This window comes from Nasonia vitripennis (assembly GCF_009193385.2).
Source record: "Nasonia vitripennis strain AsymCx chromosome 3 unlocalized genomic scaffold, Nvit_psr_1.1 chr3_random0009, whole genome shotgun sequence".
Taxonomy (NCBI): Eukaryota; Metazoa; Arthropoda; class Insecta; order Hymenoptera; family Pteromalidae; genus Nasonia; species Nasonia vitripennis.
Genome location: NW_022279629.1, coordinates 1555289 through 1573861, shown reverse-complemented (window position 1 = coordinate 1573861; position 18573 = coordinate 1555289). Strand labels below are relative to the sequence as shown.

Sequence of the window (18573 nt, the reverse complement as noted above, 5' to 3'; positions counted from 1 at the left end):
CTCAAACAAACCCGAACACGCTCGCTTCTTCTCCCCTCTCTTAACTGTATACAGTTCGGAGAATTTCGCCTGCGAACTGGAGCTCTGTATAAAGTGGCGCCATCTTAACCCTACTCCCTTACTTATCTATTCTACACCTATGGTTCTTAAGATATGAAGGTTTGGATTTTTGTTGAAAATTTTTTTGATTCCTTATATCTCTAAAATAATGTAGTCAAATACTTCTAAATTTTATTTAGTTCTTGGCCATTAAAAAAGCTATCTGCTGTTGAAATTATAGACGATTTCGTTGATCGGTTCTTAAATAAAGAGCTAAAATGGTAAAACCGATTTGTCTTACTCACTCTTTGGGATATCATTATTTAAATCAAACCATACCTTCAAGCGCGGTTTTGCTTGCATTTAAGAAAAAATTTATTCGTGAACATTTAAAAAGCATAAATATACTGTATACGGAAACAATATTTTATTTATTAATTTAGTTGGTCTTATAAATGTAGTTGGAGGAAGCTACGTGCCAATAAATTAGCAGCGTTTCTTTTTTATAAAAATTAAATAAGATTATTGATTAATACATGTTTTTAAATTGTTTAAAAAAATAAGATGATTGGTTACAAATTCTTTAATTTTATGAGTTTTTTCTCACCTAAGAAATTATACCTAATGGTCACATAAGAAATCAGATCAGATATCTAAATCATGTAATAAGTTACGTTATTTTTGTCACCAGAGAAACCATGCGAAATTAACAAAATTTTCCATAAAAAACCATGTGAGACTACAACTTCTTCTTAAAGCGCCACTTTTATAATACTTATAGGAGTTGAGATTTGAATTATAGTAGTGTTGCAATAAACTAGTAATTATGTAACAGTCGCAGTTAATCATCATCATTATACGTAAAGCAAAAGTAATAACTTACAATAGAAAATCTTGCTCCCAACAAGGATTAGCTCCTTTCACAGTCACAGTTGTTGACTTCACGTTTTGTAACTTTAAAGTAACATAAGTATTAAATTGCTGAGCTGAAAAAAAAATTGTCCATGAACAATTGTTATTATCATTTTTATTATATAATGAACTTTATTAGAGCCACGTGAGTGTTTCTAGCCTGAGGAAAGTAAGCATAAAAGTTTGTAGGTGTAATGGTGGCTAGAGAAATTGGGATCTATTTAGGGGATTCATTTAAAAAATGATACATATCATAGATTTGATTAAAATCATCTATCTCAAAATTTTCTTTAGAAAACATTCAGTTTAGAAACGCTTTCATAAACCAATTAACACAGGGGGCTCTTTGGAAAATCTGTTAAATCAGATCACACCTTTGAAAACTAACTATCTAGGCTAGCTTTTCTTCAAAAACAGATTTCGATTTTTGGTTATGAAAAAATCAGTAATCTTGACCTACAGCTGCAAAACGAGTCTAATAATTTTGGTGTATGACTTCACAACTATCTATGTAAGACAAGTTATTGTGTATAATGCCTTTCTTAATCTGTATAATGTCAGTTCCGAATGCTTCGCTGTGTTCTAGCATGCCCTGCTGAAGATTCTGAAGAATAGCTGAAGATTAAAAGCGATAAAATTTGGTTAATTTCAATCACATTTTAATCGTTCTTAATACTTCTAATCCTCGTGATCATTGTAGAAAAATCAATTTTAATACATTTTAATCGTATAGCAATTAATGCTTATTTTTAGCATTAATTTTAATCGTTTTCGGTCCACATTATCACTAACAATTCCATTTAATTTATTTTAATCTATTTTAATGTCCTTGAAATCGCTGAAAATAATGCGGCAATGTCAGCTTTAATCCAAAGCAATCGTATCGTTTTTTAAAGACTATATTATAACTAAAAGTAATAAATTTAAATTATATTTGATTGTTTGTTAGTTGATCGAAATTAATGATGAGCTAAATGACATTGTTTCTAATAGCATATAATTAAAATCATTTTAATCGTTTTTAATATACAGTATTAAAATCGCATATAATACATAATTCTATCTTTTTTGATCGTATTTAATGCAAATCATTGAAATCATTTTTTCATAACATCGAAGAGACCATTTCGGCGCCTATAAAGAGGACCGAAATTAGAGTTTTCCAAGTGTCAAAAAACAAGTAGAGCGAAAATGGTCGTTTTCGCCCCCACGGGGGCGAAATTTATAAATTTTTGGATAATTTCCATATAAATATTATTATTTACACCTGTAGTGGACGACTTAAAAAACTCTATTTTCGATCCATTTCATAGGCGACAAAAATGGTCTTTCTTATACACTTTTTATAATTTATTACTATGTACCACTTTGGAGTTCGTAAATATCATCTATTGTTTAAGCATAAAGCCCGGAACCACTAGTGTTTTCGTAAAATGTGCTAGTCTTCGCGGTAAGGACCGGAAACGTGCTAGTCTTTGCGGCAAAGACGCGAAACGTGCTAGTCTTCGTAGGGAGCAAAGATATTATATGCCTGATTGAGAGAAAACATGAAATACTGTGCACAAATATTACTATAAAAAGAACGCTTTTCTGAGTTGCCAATATAAATTTGTAAAAATGTGAAGCATTTTGAAAAATCATAAAAATTTGTAAAAATTATGACAGGTTTCATGTTAGTGATGCTCCTAATTTAAATGTAAAATTTTTAATTTCCACATTACTTTACATTCCAACACAATTACTCGAAGTTTTTCACATTTATCAGATCCACAACATTTTTATTGTATTGAACGATAAACAATTAAAAAGTATTAAAATCTTCTACTAATATTATATGTTAAGAACCATTAAACTAATCTAGATTAAAAAAGATAACACTACATCATTATCCAGCGAATTTCAGACAATATAAAGAGCATTGCAACAGATTAAAACGTTTAGATACGATAAAATTTTATACTAAAAATAAAGATCCATTGCGATTATGCAAAACGATTTAATTATACTAAGAAACGATTAATAATGACTTGTCGCCATGTGGCGTCCGGATTTTATTACTCGCAAGTGGTAAGAATCTGTGATGGTTAATATATAAGACCATTCAAGTTATTACATAATTAATTAATTACATAATCATTATAAAATGCGCGTAATACATGCATTAATGTAACAGTGCGTGTAAGATTAGTCAGTACGAGTGTGTATTTATAAAGTGTTCCGTAAAATATAATAAAAAACTCCTCAATATAAAAAAAGATAAATGATACATGTATATTAAATATTATTATAAGAGATTAAAAGCGATGAGATTTATAAATACAGTAATTAGCATCAAAAACGATAAAAAAGACTAATATATATAACGAATTTTTAAAACATTTAATGATAATATATTAATCGTTTTTTTATACCATTTTAATCGTTATTGTAATACAAAATAATATTTTATAATATATTTGTATGCTGAACTGATACAATACATTCTAATACCTAATAAAGCCAAAATTACGTTAAACGACTATCAAAAATGATTACGGTTTTTGAAATCGATTTTGATCTTCGGATAGTAGCAGAGTGGGTATCTAATACGTATCCAAAGAGGTTAGACTCTTCTGATGTGTAAAATGTTCACTTCTTTCCCATTTTAATATTTTTACAATTAAGAAATTAATAAGTTCAATTATCATAAAATTATCATAAAATATTTAATCTCTAACTTTTAAAAAAGTAAAAGGTTAGGCGAGTTTGCAGATAAAAAAAACGAAATTATAGATAGAAAAGAACTGAGATCAATCAAACAAAGTCGAGTTTATTATATTTAATCGTAATGAAGCGAGGAACAACTCTCAAGATAATTATTATATAAGTCGCCATGCCCGTTTCATTGTACTTATGGTGAGTATTTCATATTCGGGGACGTAAAAATAAAATATAAGCATTTTTAGCACCTTTCGACCACAGCTTTTTTTGTAACATTTTTATCACTAAAATGAAATCACTGATTGTTCTGATATACAACACTCTCCAATTATTTCTACACCTAGACACCAAAAAACACGGTGCGAACTACCCAGACCTTGTCATCGGCCACCCTGTACACCTAGACGCCGTCCTCGTATGATTTATTTACCTAGACACCAAAAACCACGGAGCGCACCACCTAGACATTGTCATCGGCTACCTTGTACACCTAGATACCGCCCTTGAATGTTTTTTATGCCTATAATATAAACTTTTAATTTAATAGGACGCGACAGTAATATTTTTTTATATGTAACCCCGCAATGGTATAAGGAATGTGAGGAGATGTAAAAAAGGTGGGAAAGCAATTCCCTATCATTTTTGATGCACAGCTAACTTTACCGTCCTTTCAGACTGGAGAAAACGATAATGATTTGAGAAAATCATATACAAGATTGTTTATATTATATAAATGACAGCGTTTTTCTTCTTTTTTTTTGACAACTTCTATTACAAATCACTGATTAGCACATGAATGTGATATATAAAAATCACTTAGAAACAATTATGGAAAGTATCGTTTCTCTTAAAAGTAAAATCTCGGATACCAATATAGAAGTAAATAGTGTCGCGGGCGCCAAAGTTTCGTCTGCTTCTCAAACTCGCCTTCGTGGTGCTACCGCGTCATTTGATAATTAATTGAATAAGATAGAAACGAGAAATGACAAAGTGATCAAAAATATAAACAAAAATGCAACAGAAATCCGAATAGAAATAAATAAAATCATTAAAGATTATGAAACGCGGTAATGTAAAACTTAATTTTAAATCTGAGAACAATCAAGTCTGGACGCTATTACACACACATAAACACATACCCATGGCTCGTACACGACAAAAGGCTTGCGAACAAGAGTAGGTCATGGTTCGCCTGCACGTATCTAGAGAGAGAGAGATAACATCTAGATTAAGAGTGACTGTGAGGGTGCCTAGAGCAAGCAAGAGACGAAGCTAGAGAGAGATAAGAGAACACCATATAAGGAAAGGTGAGGGTGCTATCGAACGGGCCCAGAGCACAAAGGCCGAACAAGCAGTCTCTCTTAAAAAAATTATCGCAACGCGGAAGCTCTGCCAGAATCCGGACCAATACGTGGCGTCGGACTTTAACTTTTTACGTGTAACTTCTGTCGGGACTTATAATATTTTCGGTTAGTCAAAAACTTAGAATATTTTTGATCATGCAAAGACTTAGTATATTTTCAATCATATCGGACTTGGAATTTATAATAAACTAATTTCAGTAGCTTAACTATAGTATTAATGGAGGTTCCAGCCAATCTTCGCAAATTTTTCAAGGAGAACAAAAACAAGATCTTTTCTGAATACCAGAACAGCAAAGTATATGATTCAATAAACATAAAACCATTTTATAATTGTGGAAGATTTGGGCATAACGGTAATACATGTAACAATAATAGTTCCGTAAGCCTTAATTGCGCAGAACAGCACAAGACTAGTACCTGCACAAATATTATCATTAAGTGTCTAAATTGTGAATATTCAAACAGTAAATATAAGATGAAGTTTGACATTAACCATATTCCTATCGAATGCAACATCCTTAAGAAAAAAATTAGCATACACATAAAGTCTACTAATTATCCAGTGAGCCTACCTACCTTACCAACGGTTTATCAAGCGTATCGTTAACAGGAATCTACAATCGAGACACATAACCATTCCACAGCTAACACAACGAAACAGCCATTACAAGAACAACCTAAATCTTTAAATCAGAAACAAGCAAGAATTATGCAGCCAAGTAGCAATAACTACAACTGAAGATGGCTCTACTACCAAAACAACTAGCTATACAATTTACAGGTACAAGTTTGAGCGGTAAAACTTCAATTGATACAATGGATACTTTTGATTATCTAGGAATACAAAAGGATTCGATTGCTTCGTTCCTAGGAAGCTTTGTGATAGTGATTTTTGAAGTTTGTCTGAAAACACGTTGGAAGTGTCCTTTGAATTATTTTAAGTCGAAAAATAGTGTTTTTGGAAAATGTCCGTATGAATGTATGTGTGCGTATGTAAACGCCTGTATCTCATCTTCCTCTTAGTGGATTTTAAACCACCAAATCTCATTCTCTTTGTTTTTGCTTTAACATAGTAGGGAAAAAAATCCGTTTTTACATGATTTAACTTTTTTTTTAACAATTTTTTAGTTTTAAGAGTTAATTTTTTTCTGATAATGTTATCAAAAAAATTAATTAAAGTAAATCGCTTCATATGTACCTTAAAGTGAATAAAATTACCTCTTTTTTATTATACGTAAAGCGCAATTTATTGAAATCGTTTTCACTCGAAATCTAAATATCGAGCCTTTCTAAAAATTTAAATGTTTATTGAAGATCATTAGAACTGTACATCACTTTAATTTTGAGTCATTTTATGAGGCAAACCCGTCAAAAAAACACCAAAAACTAAAAAAGTCGTTTCTCTATGAAACGCGATAACTGGAGTAAAAAGGCAATAATCAAGTTCAAATTTTGGATTTAGTTAGCATTATACAGCACTATGGTCCCTTTTTTCGGGCTCTTTACAAAACGAGTTAGTTTCGAACAAATTAAGGTTCAAAATTTTGGTTTTTTACCCTGTATACTCTATTTATCTGAACACACACACTAGGGGGGTTTCCCCCTGCTCGCTCCACTCGCCAACCCCAATTTCAATTTTTAATTTATAAATAACTGTAAAAATAATTAACAAGGATGCTTTATCTTTAATACATCCATAGCTTATCATTAATTTAATATAAATTACACACATTAAAAGAATAATTTTAAAAAGTACTACCATCTTATTTTTTGTATAAGATGAAAATCCGCTTTGTGTTTAAATGATTCTTCTATTTACTTAGGAGAAATTTACTTGATTTTTTTATATTTATGATTTTGCTCATTTTTTTTAACAAGATGATTTCGAACATTTAGATAAGATGTGAGAGAATCATAAAACAAAAAGCAGATTTTCACCTTGAAGTTATAGTGAGATTGATTCTTCTTGGAGTAAGTAATGATTTGTCAGTGTGCTAATTTTTAACACTTGACATTTTTAAAACTGATTTCACTACATTTATTAGCGTTTATTGATAAAAATACAGAAAAACTTTTGTAAGCTATAAACATTAGACAATTTCTTTAAGTATTGCATAACTTTTTAGAGGAGAAATCATAATTATAATACTAAGATACAGAATGGTAAGGATGGGTACAAAACTTATAGTTGTCAACATTTTACCTTGCAAAAAGTGTTTTTTTGAACAAATTTCATAACCTTTTGATGAGTTTCAAATAAACTTATAAAGAAATATTTAAAAAAAAAATTCAATTGGTGTTCAAATTCAAGTGGTAGGACCATGAAGTTGGCCGCACAAGCTATTATGTGTAATACAGTCGTTGGGTATCGCTTTCTCACAGATTTCTATGAATAATACAGTTGGGTATCGCTTTCCCACAGCGTGGGAATAAGCTGCGCAGAGTAAATGTGTTTACATTGTCTGCTTGAATTTAAGGTTATGTTTTTGAACATCTGCCGCACTGTCGCTGCACAAACTTTCTGAGTATTCGGGGTCACTGCTAACGGGGCCTAGGAAGTGGATTTCGTGACTTTTTGTGCATACATGCAAATATCGTTTCGGGTTAGCCGGTCACGCTCGATGTCTTGGTGCCAAGGGTCTTCGATGACGAGGCTGTCGATATATCGTCGCTCCTTACGAAGACTAGCACAGTTGAAATTTTCCAACAAAAACTAGCACAACTCACGTATTTCCCGCGAAGACAAGCACAACTCGTGACTAATATTACTTAAAATGTGAATATTTAAAATTTTTATTCGATTATCGGGTTGGTTAAGTTCAAGAAAACCTTGGACTAAGACAGACAAACCTCAAAGTTTTAAAAAGTTTCGGAAATTTCTTAAAAAATTTAACAATTAAAAAAAAATGTTTGTAAAAAATTATTGTATCTGGGAAAACAATTTAAATACGGTAAAAAGTTTAAATTGTGAATATTTAAAAATGTTCATTAGGACAGTTTTACAAAAATCGGGAAATTTTTATAGAAAATGATTGTTTAAAGTTTGAGTTGTGCTAGTTTTTGCGGTAAATGCGTGAGTTGTTCTAGTCTTCGCGGGAATATTTGAGTCGTGATAGTCTAGCATGCGTCAAATGACTTGTGCTACTTATGGCGAGAAATTTGAACAGTGCTACTCTTCGTAGGGAGCGACGATATATTGCGCGCAGTAGATTTTTGTATCCACGTGTCAATGCTTGCAATCGGCACGTGTAAACGGCCATGAATGCGGTCTAGGGTGACCGATAATAAAGTCAGGCAGTGCGTAGCGTACTTCTTTGTGCAAAAATGTTCACATCAGTTATGTTTACTATCCACGTGCGGTCAACAATGACGCGATCGAGGTAGTACATTCCATAGCTTTCATTGTCTAAATATAAAAACTGATTTTAGATATTAAAAGCTATGGAGCGCATCAACAAAATCCTGTCATCGGCGACCTTATGCACCTGGATACCATACACCAGAGATATCGATATTCCCGTAATCAACATTTCAGTGTGCACTATACCCAAACCCCATCATCATGTATTTTATTCTTAGAACAAATTTAAGGTACATACCAGGGATGCTAATCCACCTTGCGTAACCCTACTGAAAAAATCAGATGACAATCAACTGATAATCAGCTGATAATCATTCCAAAACGTCAGCTGATTATCAGGTAATTATTCAATAATTTAATTTAAACAATTTTTTTTTTAATTGTTAAAAAATAAAAATTTTGGAGCTCACAGCTAGAGTTTTCGTGTTATCATCCTGATGGTAACACCATTACTGGCCCTCATTATATGAAATTTATAAATTTTATTTATTTTAAACAACTTATAATAAATATATTAAAGGTTACAAATTTTGAATGATTATCACCTGATTATCACCTGATTATAATCAACATTATATCTCACATAAACGCATATTTATAACTATCAGCTTTATTAAAAATACTGAGCCGAAATCACCTGATAAGCAGCTGACGTTTTGGCATGATTATCAGCTGATTATCAGTTGATTGTCATCTGATTTTTTTCAGTAGGGAAGTATACTATACGTATACTATACGTATAGTATACGTATAAAACAGGTATAATAAACAAGGCACAGTATAGTTTAAAAATGAAAAAAATAAATTGCTGTAATTAAATTTTGAATATCGGGCAACTAATTAGGTACTAAAAAAATAAAAGTTACCGTAAAAAAATGATTTTTTAAATTTAATAACAGTTATAAACATTTTACGTACTTGAATCGCTGCATTATTGAAATCGTGAAAAATTTCAATTTCAGCATTACCGGCGGTTGAAAACGGTTGAATAATAAACTATATGAAAAGTATGAATTATGTAGACATAATTAGAATAATCTAAACGTTTAAACAACAATATTAATGTAATAAAACGATAAAGCCCCTTAATTCCCTGCTAAAAATATGCGATTGAAATCGATGAACAAAAATGAATCTAATCCGAGTCTATATCTTAATCCTGCGTTTTATATTTGAAAGCGATTCTACTCAGGCTACTGCGTGTGTAATATATTGATAGCATTTAAATCGATTTAAAACGATAAAATAATATCGATTAAACCGAATTAGAATACATATAAGTATTAGGATATTCACTTAATCGATTCAATGCTTATTGAAATCGGAACCAATGTATCTGTGCTCACTAGAAAAACGGATTTAATGATTTTTTATATCTAAAATAACATTTGATATTATTCAATAGTACTGTATTCAACTATGCAATCGTTTTTACTGATGTGTATATCATGGTGTTAATCGATTTAAATTGATATGAATTTTTTTTTTATTGATAAAATCACGAACAAATCATACTAGAAAAATGATTATTATTTTTATTATTCGTAATAAAGTACCTTTCGAACAGATTTATATATACTGATCAAATAACAATTAAATGATATTGCAAGAATAGTATTCGTTTTAGTTATTAAAGTCTATTAAACTATATTCAGAGCTATTCATAAAACTAGTATTGGGATCGATAAACTATTTAGTGATAAATAGTGATTTTCAAATCAATTATAATAGATTAATAAAATAACATTTAAATGATATAACAAAAATAGTAATTGTTTTGGTTATTAAAGTCGATTAAAATATATTCAAAGCTATTCATAAAACTAGTATTAGGATTGATAGACGATACAGTAATGATTAGAGGTTTTAAAATCGATTAAAATTAGTGAAAAAATTACAATTCAACTGCACTAAAATAATTATTATATAAACATCTGTAGCTGATCTTGATCGCTATCAGCTGTGCGCACGAAGAAAGAAGACACAGAGACACTGAATTAGAAAAGACAAACTTTATTGACAGACCAAACGTCCGAACTATTCGATCGCTTGCCAACATCTGTCCAATTTTCCATCGCCTGCTCGCTCAATTGTCAAAAAACATAATTGTTGTTTCATCGCTAGACAACCTACTTCTTTTCGAACGTTTCTCTTAAGCACAAGTTTTCCTATGGCCAATCGTCCGTGAAAGCCTCTGCGCATTTCACCCCGTACCCTCCTTCATTTACCGATTTACTTATTTGCATGATATCATGTCAAAATCGTCGAAGGAGGAAAGCTGCCCCGGACGATCCTTTACGAACGTCGCGCACGCGGCCTACGACACAGTATCGACTATCACCGGTCGTCGGAAAACTTGTTTCGTTTCTTATTTCCAATTTTATAAATAAAAGAATTATTAACATTTGAGCGATTACAAATTATTAAATTGAAACGGTAACATTCTCCCCCCCCCCCCCCCGTGCAAAACTCAGGGGTTTTGCACTACTGTAAATCGAACTAACTTTCTACTTGGTCTTAGCAATGTACCGCTCGAAGTCCGTACTTCAGCAACGCGTACTTGGCCGTCTGATCCAGGAAATACCCGCGTAATTACGCCTTTCTTCCACTGAATCCGAGGTAAATTATTATTCAGAACTAATACCAAATCTCCAACAATTAAAGGCGATTCACTTACTTGCCATTTTTTCCTCGGTATCAGTGTCGGAAGATATTCCTGCATCCATCTTTTCCAAAATCTATCCGCCATATACTGCGCTATTTCCCACTGTTATCGCGAGCACTCTACCTGCTTATCGCATCTACCTAGTCTAACTTCGCCTGGGGATGCTCCAATCAAAAAATGATTAGGTGTTAGTGCTTCGTGATCTCGCGGATCGACTGATACATGCGTTAATGGTCTCGAATTAATACAATGCTCAATTTCAATTAAAATTGTTTGCAAAAGCTCTTCGCAATATGCTTGGTCCCTAAAAATAACATTTAAAGAGGTTTTGACTGATCGGATTAATCGTTCCCAAGCGCCTCCCATATGTGATGCCATCGGTGGATTAAACTTCCAAACTACCCGTTTTTCTCACGAATTTCAACCAAATCAATATTCTTCCTTCTCATTTTATTAATGGCTTCGTAAAATCTGATAATCGGGTAAATAAGTCGCAACTACGAAGAGAAACGTGATAAATATTGTGGAAAATTAAAAAGTTTATATACTTGTTTCGTGATTGTGAAAGCGCAAAAAATCGTTTTCTCGCGATATTCTAAATCGCCCTTGTTGATGTCAGTTGTTTGTTCGACAGGCCAGCTTTCTTCGGATTTTTTTAAGAAGGCAGGTCCGAGGAACCATCTACTATCCTTGTTTAAAGCGTCTGGTACGATCCTAGTTCCATCGTCTGCGGGATTCTCGGACGATGGAATCCACCGCCACTCAGAGGCCGAGGAGCTATCGCTGATTTCAGCTAATCGATTCGCGCCAAATATTTTGAATTCACGTGGCTCTTTATTAATCCAGTGTAATACGGTTTTGGAATCTGACCAAAATACTTTTCGCGAGATCTGGTAGTTGTGTTCTTTTGCTATAATATTGGCTACTCTGACTGCAAGTACTGCCGCTTGTAGCTCCAATCGCGGAATAGTGACCGTAGTTTTTTTCATCGGTGCGACTCGGCTTTTGGCCATGATTAAAGCAACGTGATACGATCCGTCGTTCAAACAAATTCGCCAATAAGCAACAACAGCGTACGCTTTAGAACTGGCATCGCAAAACGTATGTAACTCGGCTGAATTGACTTGGTTGTTCCTAAGTTAATAGCACCGCGGAATACGACACGATTTGATTCGTTCCAAATTACTTAGCCACTGTTTCCATTGCGAAAATTCCGTGTCGTGTAGCTGTTCGTCCCATCCTATTTTTGAATTCCAGACGCCTTGCATTATTAATTTAGACTCAACTGTAAAAGGTGTCAAGAAACCAAGCGGGTCAAAAATTGAAATGATGATTTTTAAGAATTCTCGCTTAGTTGGTTTATTGATCCCTGTTCGTAAATTTTAGCTGATTTTATCACTGTTTATGTTAAAAATTAATTCGTCGGACGAATTAAGCCACCTTAAACCTAAGATTTTTTCTATGTTGTTTTTTGTCTCGAAATTTATCGGTTGTTTGTCATTACTACAAGTGCTTGGATTTCTCAATATAGATGCATCATTGCTCGCCCAACCGTGCATTTCCCAGTTTGCGTGTTTATTTATCTCGATTACTTGTTGAACTCGCGAAGAGGCTTCCTCTATTGTTTCGCAGCTCTCTAAAAAATCATCCATATAGCTGTTTTCGATAATACTCTTTGCAGCTGCAGGATACTTTGATGAAAACAGAGAAGCATTCTTGTTTTTAATAAATAGTGCCGTGCATGGAGATGATTTTGCGCCAAACAATACGGAAACCATTTTGTATTCGACGGGTTCAACAGTCCTATCGCTGCCTCGCCATAAAAATCTTTGCGCATCGTGATCGGCTTCTTGTAGACCAATTTTCAGAAACATATCCCGTAAATCTGCTTTAATCGCGTAGTGAAATTGCCTGAATCGCATTAATACGCCTAAAAGCGACTTCAAAAGGTCAGGACCGGCAAGTATAAGTTTGTTGAAGCTCACGGACGACTCTTCTGCCGCGGCATCGAATACCAACCTCACTTTTCCCGGTTTATTAACATTCGTCACGCCAAAGTGAGGTAAGTACCAAGTTCGTTTCCCTGTCGGTTTATTCTCGCATTTTTTGCATAACCATTTTCAATAAGCCTATTCATTTCAAAGTAGTACAATTTCGCATATTGTTTGTCACGGTGGAGCCTGCGTTCCAATAATTTAAGTCGCCGAAGTGCTGTTGAACGTCCGTCAGTTACTGAACGGTCGTCGGATTTCCAAAGAAGCCCAACTTCCCAGTGATTATTTTTGTACCGACTAGTCTTTTCGAGAATTTCAAGCACACGTCTGTCTTCCTCGTTTACTCGCGTTTTATTTATTATCCCTAAAGAATCGAGGTCAAAATACGCTCTTACTATTTCATCAAACTCGCTTTCATTATTCCGGGAAGGGAAATTGTTCTCGTAACTCGACTTACTTTTATTCAATGCTTTAATATGAACAGAATCTTTTTCATTATAAAGATTACCATGAATGGACCAGCCCAACAAGCATCTCGATACGTAAAGTGCATTTTTTTGAATCTCTCGGAACTCATGAGAAATTATTAAGCTACAGTGATCTTGACCAATCAATAAATCGGGAGCTTGATTATAAGTGCTTAAATGAATTCCTGTTCGTAGTGCACAAAGCTCAACTAATTTAGAATTTACACGTTGCTCGGGAAGCGCTAGGTTATTAACAACCAACACGTTTGACAGCAAAAAATTTGTGAACGAACTCAAAATTTCGATGTTAACTTTTTCGCTTGAAAACATAGTCGCGTTTTCACTTCCGACGCCCTTTATCGCTATATCTATTTTATTACTTTGCGCTCCAACTTCTTTTACTACTCGTGCGTTGATTAGCGTCGCAGTTGATCCTTCATCTAGGAGAGCGTATATAAACTTAGATCTGGAAATTCCATTAACTTTGACTGGAATTATTTTCAAAAATGTCTGCGACGCTAGTCAGCTTGTACTATCCGTTGATTGCGTGGAAACCGACACATCTGCGTGTTTATCAGTGGCTTGAGAAGGAAATTCCCGACTTGTTGGCCTTAGTTTATCGGTTTCATTGGAATAATGTAAAAGTTCATGATGGCGCGGACCACATCGTTTACATGGCGGTTCAGTACATTTAAAACGGGAATGTCCTTCTCCTAAACAATTGTAACAAAGTCGGCCCGATTTAGCTACTTTCCAACGCTGATAAGTCGGGGCTTTCACAAAATCATGACACGCAACAGTAGTGTGGTTTTTATGGCCGCAATGCGCGCAGCGATGACCGTTTTGGTTTGTCGGCGGTACAGACGTGCTTTGAGTCGCGGCATAAACCGATCTTTCTTGATGACTCTTATGGGAACTTCGAGAATCTCGAGAATCTCTCGACGAATTATCGGATTTCCTGCGAGAAGTATCGCTTGATTGATCAGTAACTACACCCGCTTTTAGCATCATTGTTGCTTCTTTATCTAGAAACTCGGAAATTTTTTCCAATTTAGATTTTTCTTCATTCTCAAAATCAGCGAAACGGATGTAGTTACTGATTGTCGAATCAGGTAGCTTTTTCAAAATTTCGCCCTCGAGTTCAGTGCTACCCAAATAGCCACGATCTAAAACTTTAATTGCTTTTACGCGCTTTCAGAATCCGGAGTCGAAAATATGGGTACTCTATGAAAAAAAAAAAAATTAATCTTGAAATGACCTTTGAGAGCAGGTTAACTTTGAGGTCACCGTTACGCAACACCTCGATATCGTACAACTTGTATCTACGATTTTTTCGATTCTGGCGTTGCCAGAGGAATTATGCAGGTGCATCTTGTTGAACTGGCTGCATGACTTCGAGATGACCTTCGCTACCCAAAAAAAAAAAAATATCACTCTGAACGTAAAATTTCCCGCTCTTTCCATTCCCGCAATAAAAAGATAGGGTTTCTATTTAAAAAATTAATGTTGACCCTGATATGATCTTGAAAATCAAGTTCAATTTTTTCGATTAGGGCTGTCCCTAACGAGTTATCACCGGTGCCCGTTTAAATTGGGTCACCCTGTATACATAAAGTAAGTATATTGTCTAAAAAGACTTGAATTTGCCAATTAAATTTTTGCAATTTAAGGTTACCTTGCTCTGTACGTACGTGTATATACCGTAACAGCGCCAGGAAAGTGAACATAGGGCACTTTTTTTCTAATAGGAAGATGTAAGTGCGAGAGAGAAAGCCCTTTCCTCCCTTAGTTCCTTTTCGACCCTACCACTCAAAGTTTGACGGACTCAAAGTAGTCCTATTAGAAAAAAAGGTGTCGACTTATGGCTGAAAATTATGACGATTGTAGCGTCTCGGCCCGGGCTTTTCACACTAGAAAAAAATTCACCTATCCAAAATTTGATAAATTCAATAAAATGCACAATGAATACAATTAATAACGGAAGGTATATATTGCTAAAAAATGAATGTCAACAAATTTTGAATGGAAAAAATTGGATCAAAATTGCTCTACATCATATTTTCATTCAATTATTTTTAATATTCATTATGAAACACTTTATCATTATCAAAAAATATAGACTTATTTTCCTAAATTTATGAACAAGTAAAAATTAGTTGAAGCGTCAAAAGCATGATTAAAATTTGTAACAATTACGTTTACTCGCATTAACTGATCAATTAACCTAACCTGATAAGACATGGCGCGACCGTTTTTTCATTCAAAATTCAAAATTCATTAAAATAACCGTTAGCTGTACAGCAATCAAGCTATTTTACATCTATAATACAATAGATCTCCCTCGAAGGATTGCCACTATGTCGTGTGCCCGTTGGGCTGGTGAGGGGTTTCCTCTGGTCGATTGTGCGGCGAATCTCGGACCCGGACCCGACAAGAGAGAGTGAGTTTTTCTGGCTGTGTCTGATTCCCTGTAAAACGGGTTCTCAAATGTATGTTGATCCCCGTAAAAAGGGCTCTCACTCGAATGCGGGATCCCCCTTGCTTTGGAGTCTCAACGGGCCTGAGGGCGGGACTCACTCAACCCTCCTCGTATCAGAGGGAGGAGAGAGAAAACTGCCTGGCGGACCGACTAGAGACTAGGAGCAATCCCCCAACTAGGCAAAGGCAAAAGTGCCCGTTGGGAAACATAACCCATGAACACACATATTACACTCCAACACTCACACACTGCCGACCCCAAAGCTGTCCCCGGGCACGTATGTCCACGAGGGTCACTCAAGGGGGACAGACTGTGTCGATCTGAGGGTACCATAGGAAAACTAGGTTGTCTGGCGCTCCTAGGCCGTCGGATAGCACAGGGACCCAGGTCAGTCGAACCAGCATGACCTGGCTGCCCTATCAGCTGAAGAAAAATCCCGCCTGACCTAACAGTGCCGGTTGGTGACCTGATAGGGCCATGCTGGGTTGGGCGGGGGGCCCTGCTGTGTTTACAGGTGTCAGGGTTGGCTTCTCCGCGGTGGATGGCTTCTGGGGAGCGTACTGGTCCGGGATACGGGGCGGGGCTTAGTCCACACACATACACTAACACACCCGTTTAACATACAAAATAAAATGAAAAAGAATGAAACACAGAAAACGGTTGCAAAAGTGCCAGCAACAAAGGAGCTCCCCAGCTCAAACCAAGTCCTCACGGACGGTATTCTGAAAGACAACACTACGACAGCTCCACCTCGAGGGAGCTCAAAAAGAGGTCCGTTGAGGACACTCCAAAGAGCTACAGAATTAAAGGTGGCCATCGTTTCGGTCAAGTACCCGGAAGAGCGCCTTGACGAGGACCAGGGAAAGAAGGTACTGGAGGCCTTGGAGGGGAAGATTGATGACGCCCCAGACGGAGGCTATTTTCCAAGTTTCTTGGATAATTGGTTTCAAAGAGATGCACAGATCTTCCACTGTAAGGACCAACAGGACCGGGAGTGGTTACTCAGTAACGCTACTAAATAGTCGTGTGGGGAGGGAACCCAACTAAAGGCTATATTGGGATGGGAGACCTCCAGAAACTGGTCAGAGCGATAATCTACGCCCCCGGAGTGCATACTCCGGAGATCGTGGTGAAGCGCTTGGAAAGGCAGAATACCACACTCACACCGAACTCCTGGGTAGTCGCCGAAACCAAAACGGTGACGGTGGGCACCAGTGGGAAAAAAAGGAGGAGACGGCCATTTGGATGCTGCTGGAAACGACTAAGGTCGAGGCACTAAAGGCCCTTGACTTCAGACCTTTCTGTGGAGGCGGCAGGGCACATGTTGTCTTGTTCAAGAAAAAGACAGAGGAAGAGCCGAAACAGACGAAAGTAGAGGTTATGAAAGTCGACTCCGGCCTTAATAAGGTAAACAGAGGTAGATGCGGGTAGTGGTGCTCTCGAACAAGATGGCTGATCGGGGGTAACGCAACAGCGTGAACAATATGAATGGGGCTGGACCTGTACCAGACACCACCATAGAGTTTACGCAGATCAACCTGCACCATTGCAAGGGTGCCTTGGCCGTTTTGGCTAGATGTATGGCGGGGGTGCGGACAGGTATTGCCTAATCTAAGAACCTTGGACTTACAACGGCAAAATCGCAGGCTTAAACAGAATAGGTACACTGATCAGCGGCAGTCCTGTCTTGGCTAGAACTGCTCAAGGGATCTATGTACGGCTGGGGTAGGCTACAAGGGTTCCGAAGGTGAGCGGAAAGTCATTATTATTAATGGTCGCATTAATCAGAGAGTGCGAAGCCGAAGGCACTAAGCTTATAATGGATTGTGACGCAAACGCGCATCACACATGTTGGGGCAGCACAGACTGCAATTCTAGAGGAGAAAGTCTATAGGAGTTCTTAGTAGCAACGAACATAGACTTTCTCAGTACGGGCAGCAGACCCACGTTCTGAAACGCCGTAAGAGAGGAGGTCATAGACATCACCCTGGCCTCCAGGAACGTGTGGTCCAAGGTTATGGACTGGAGAGTGTCGGAAGAAGTCTCCATGTCGGATCACGAACACATCGTGTTCAGACTTGGCAGACAAAGTACGCTCGATCAGCTCATAAGGAACCCTAGGAAAACAAACTGGGTAGGATACAGAGAAAAACTTGAGGCTAAGATAAATTGCTTCCGTGTCACCTACGAGATGGCGGAGGACATCGATCACTGCAGTAGGATCCTAAGGGACATAATAATAAGTTCTTACGAGAACAATTGTGAACTTTGGCTGAAGAGGCCATCGAAGGGCGCTCCCTGGTGGAATAACTCACTCACACGCGCAGAAAGAAAGTAAGGCGGCTATAAAACCGTTCTAGGCACACGAAGTGTATCAAGGACAAATGGGCGTATAGAGTGGAGCTAATCTAAGGGGATATAAGGAGATCAAAAATGTCGGAGTGGAGGGTTGGAAGCAATACTGCAAAAGCCGAAGCTTGTTATCAGGCATAGCTAGGCTGTGCAGTGTCCTGCAAAACTCAAAGAAGCCACTGACAGACTCGATCAAATTAGTAACAGGGGACTGGGCAAAGAATGGACAGGAGGCTATAG

The 18573-nt window shown here is 36.2% G+C and overlaps 1 protein-coding gene across 7 annotated transcripts in view; it reads right to left on the bottom strand.

Moving 5' to 3' along the window:
* The window catches only part of LOC107981437 (protein unc-13 homolog A), an 893220-nt gene that overhangs the window by 819589 nt on the left and 55058 nt on the right, over positions 1–18573 (bottom strand). For all 7 annotated transcript variants that reach the window (XM_031927059.2, XM_031927063.2, XM_032601854.1 and 4 more), the window contains one exon: positions 923–1025. In XM_031927059.2, coding sequence (XP_031782919.1) covers positions 923–1025 — 103 coding nt within the window. The remainder of the gene's footprint in view (positions 1–922; positions 1026–18573) is intronic.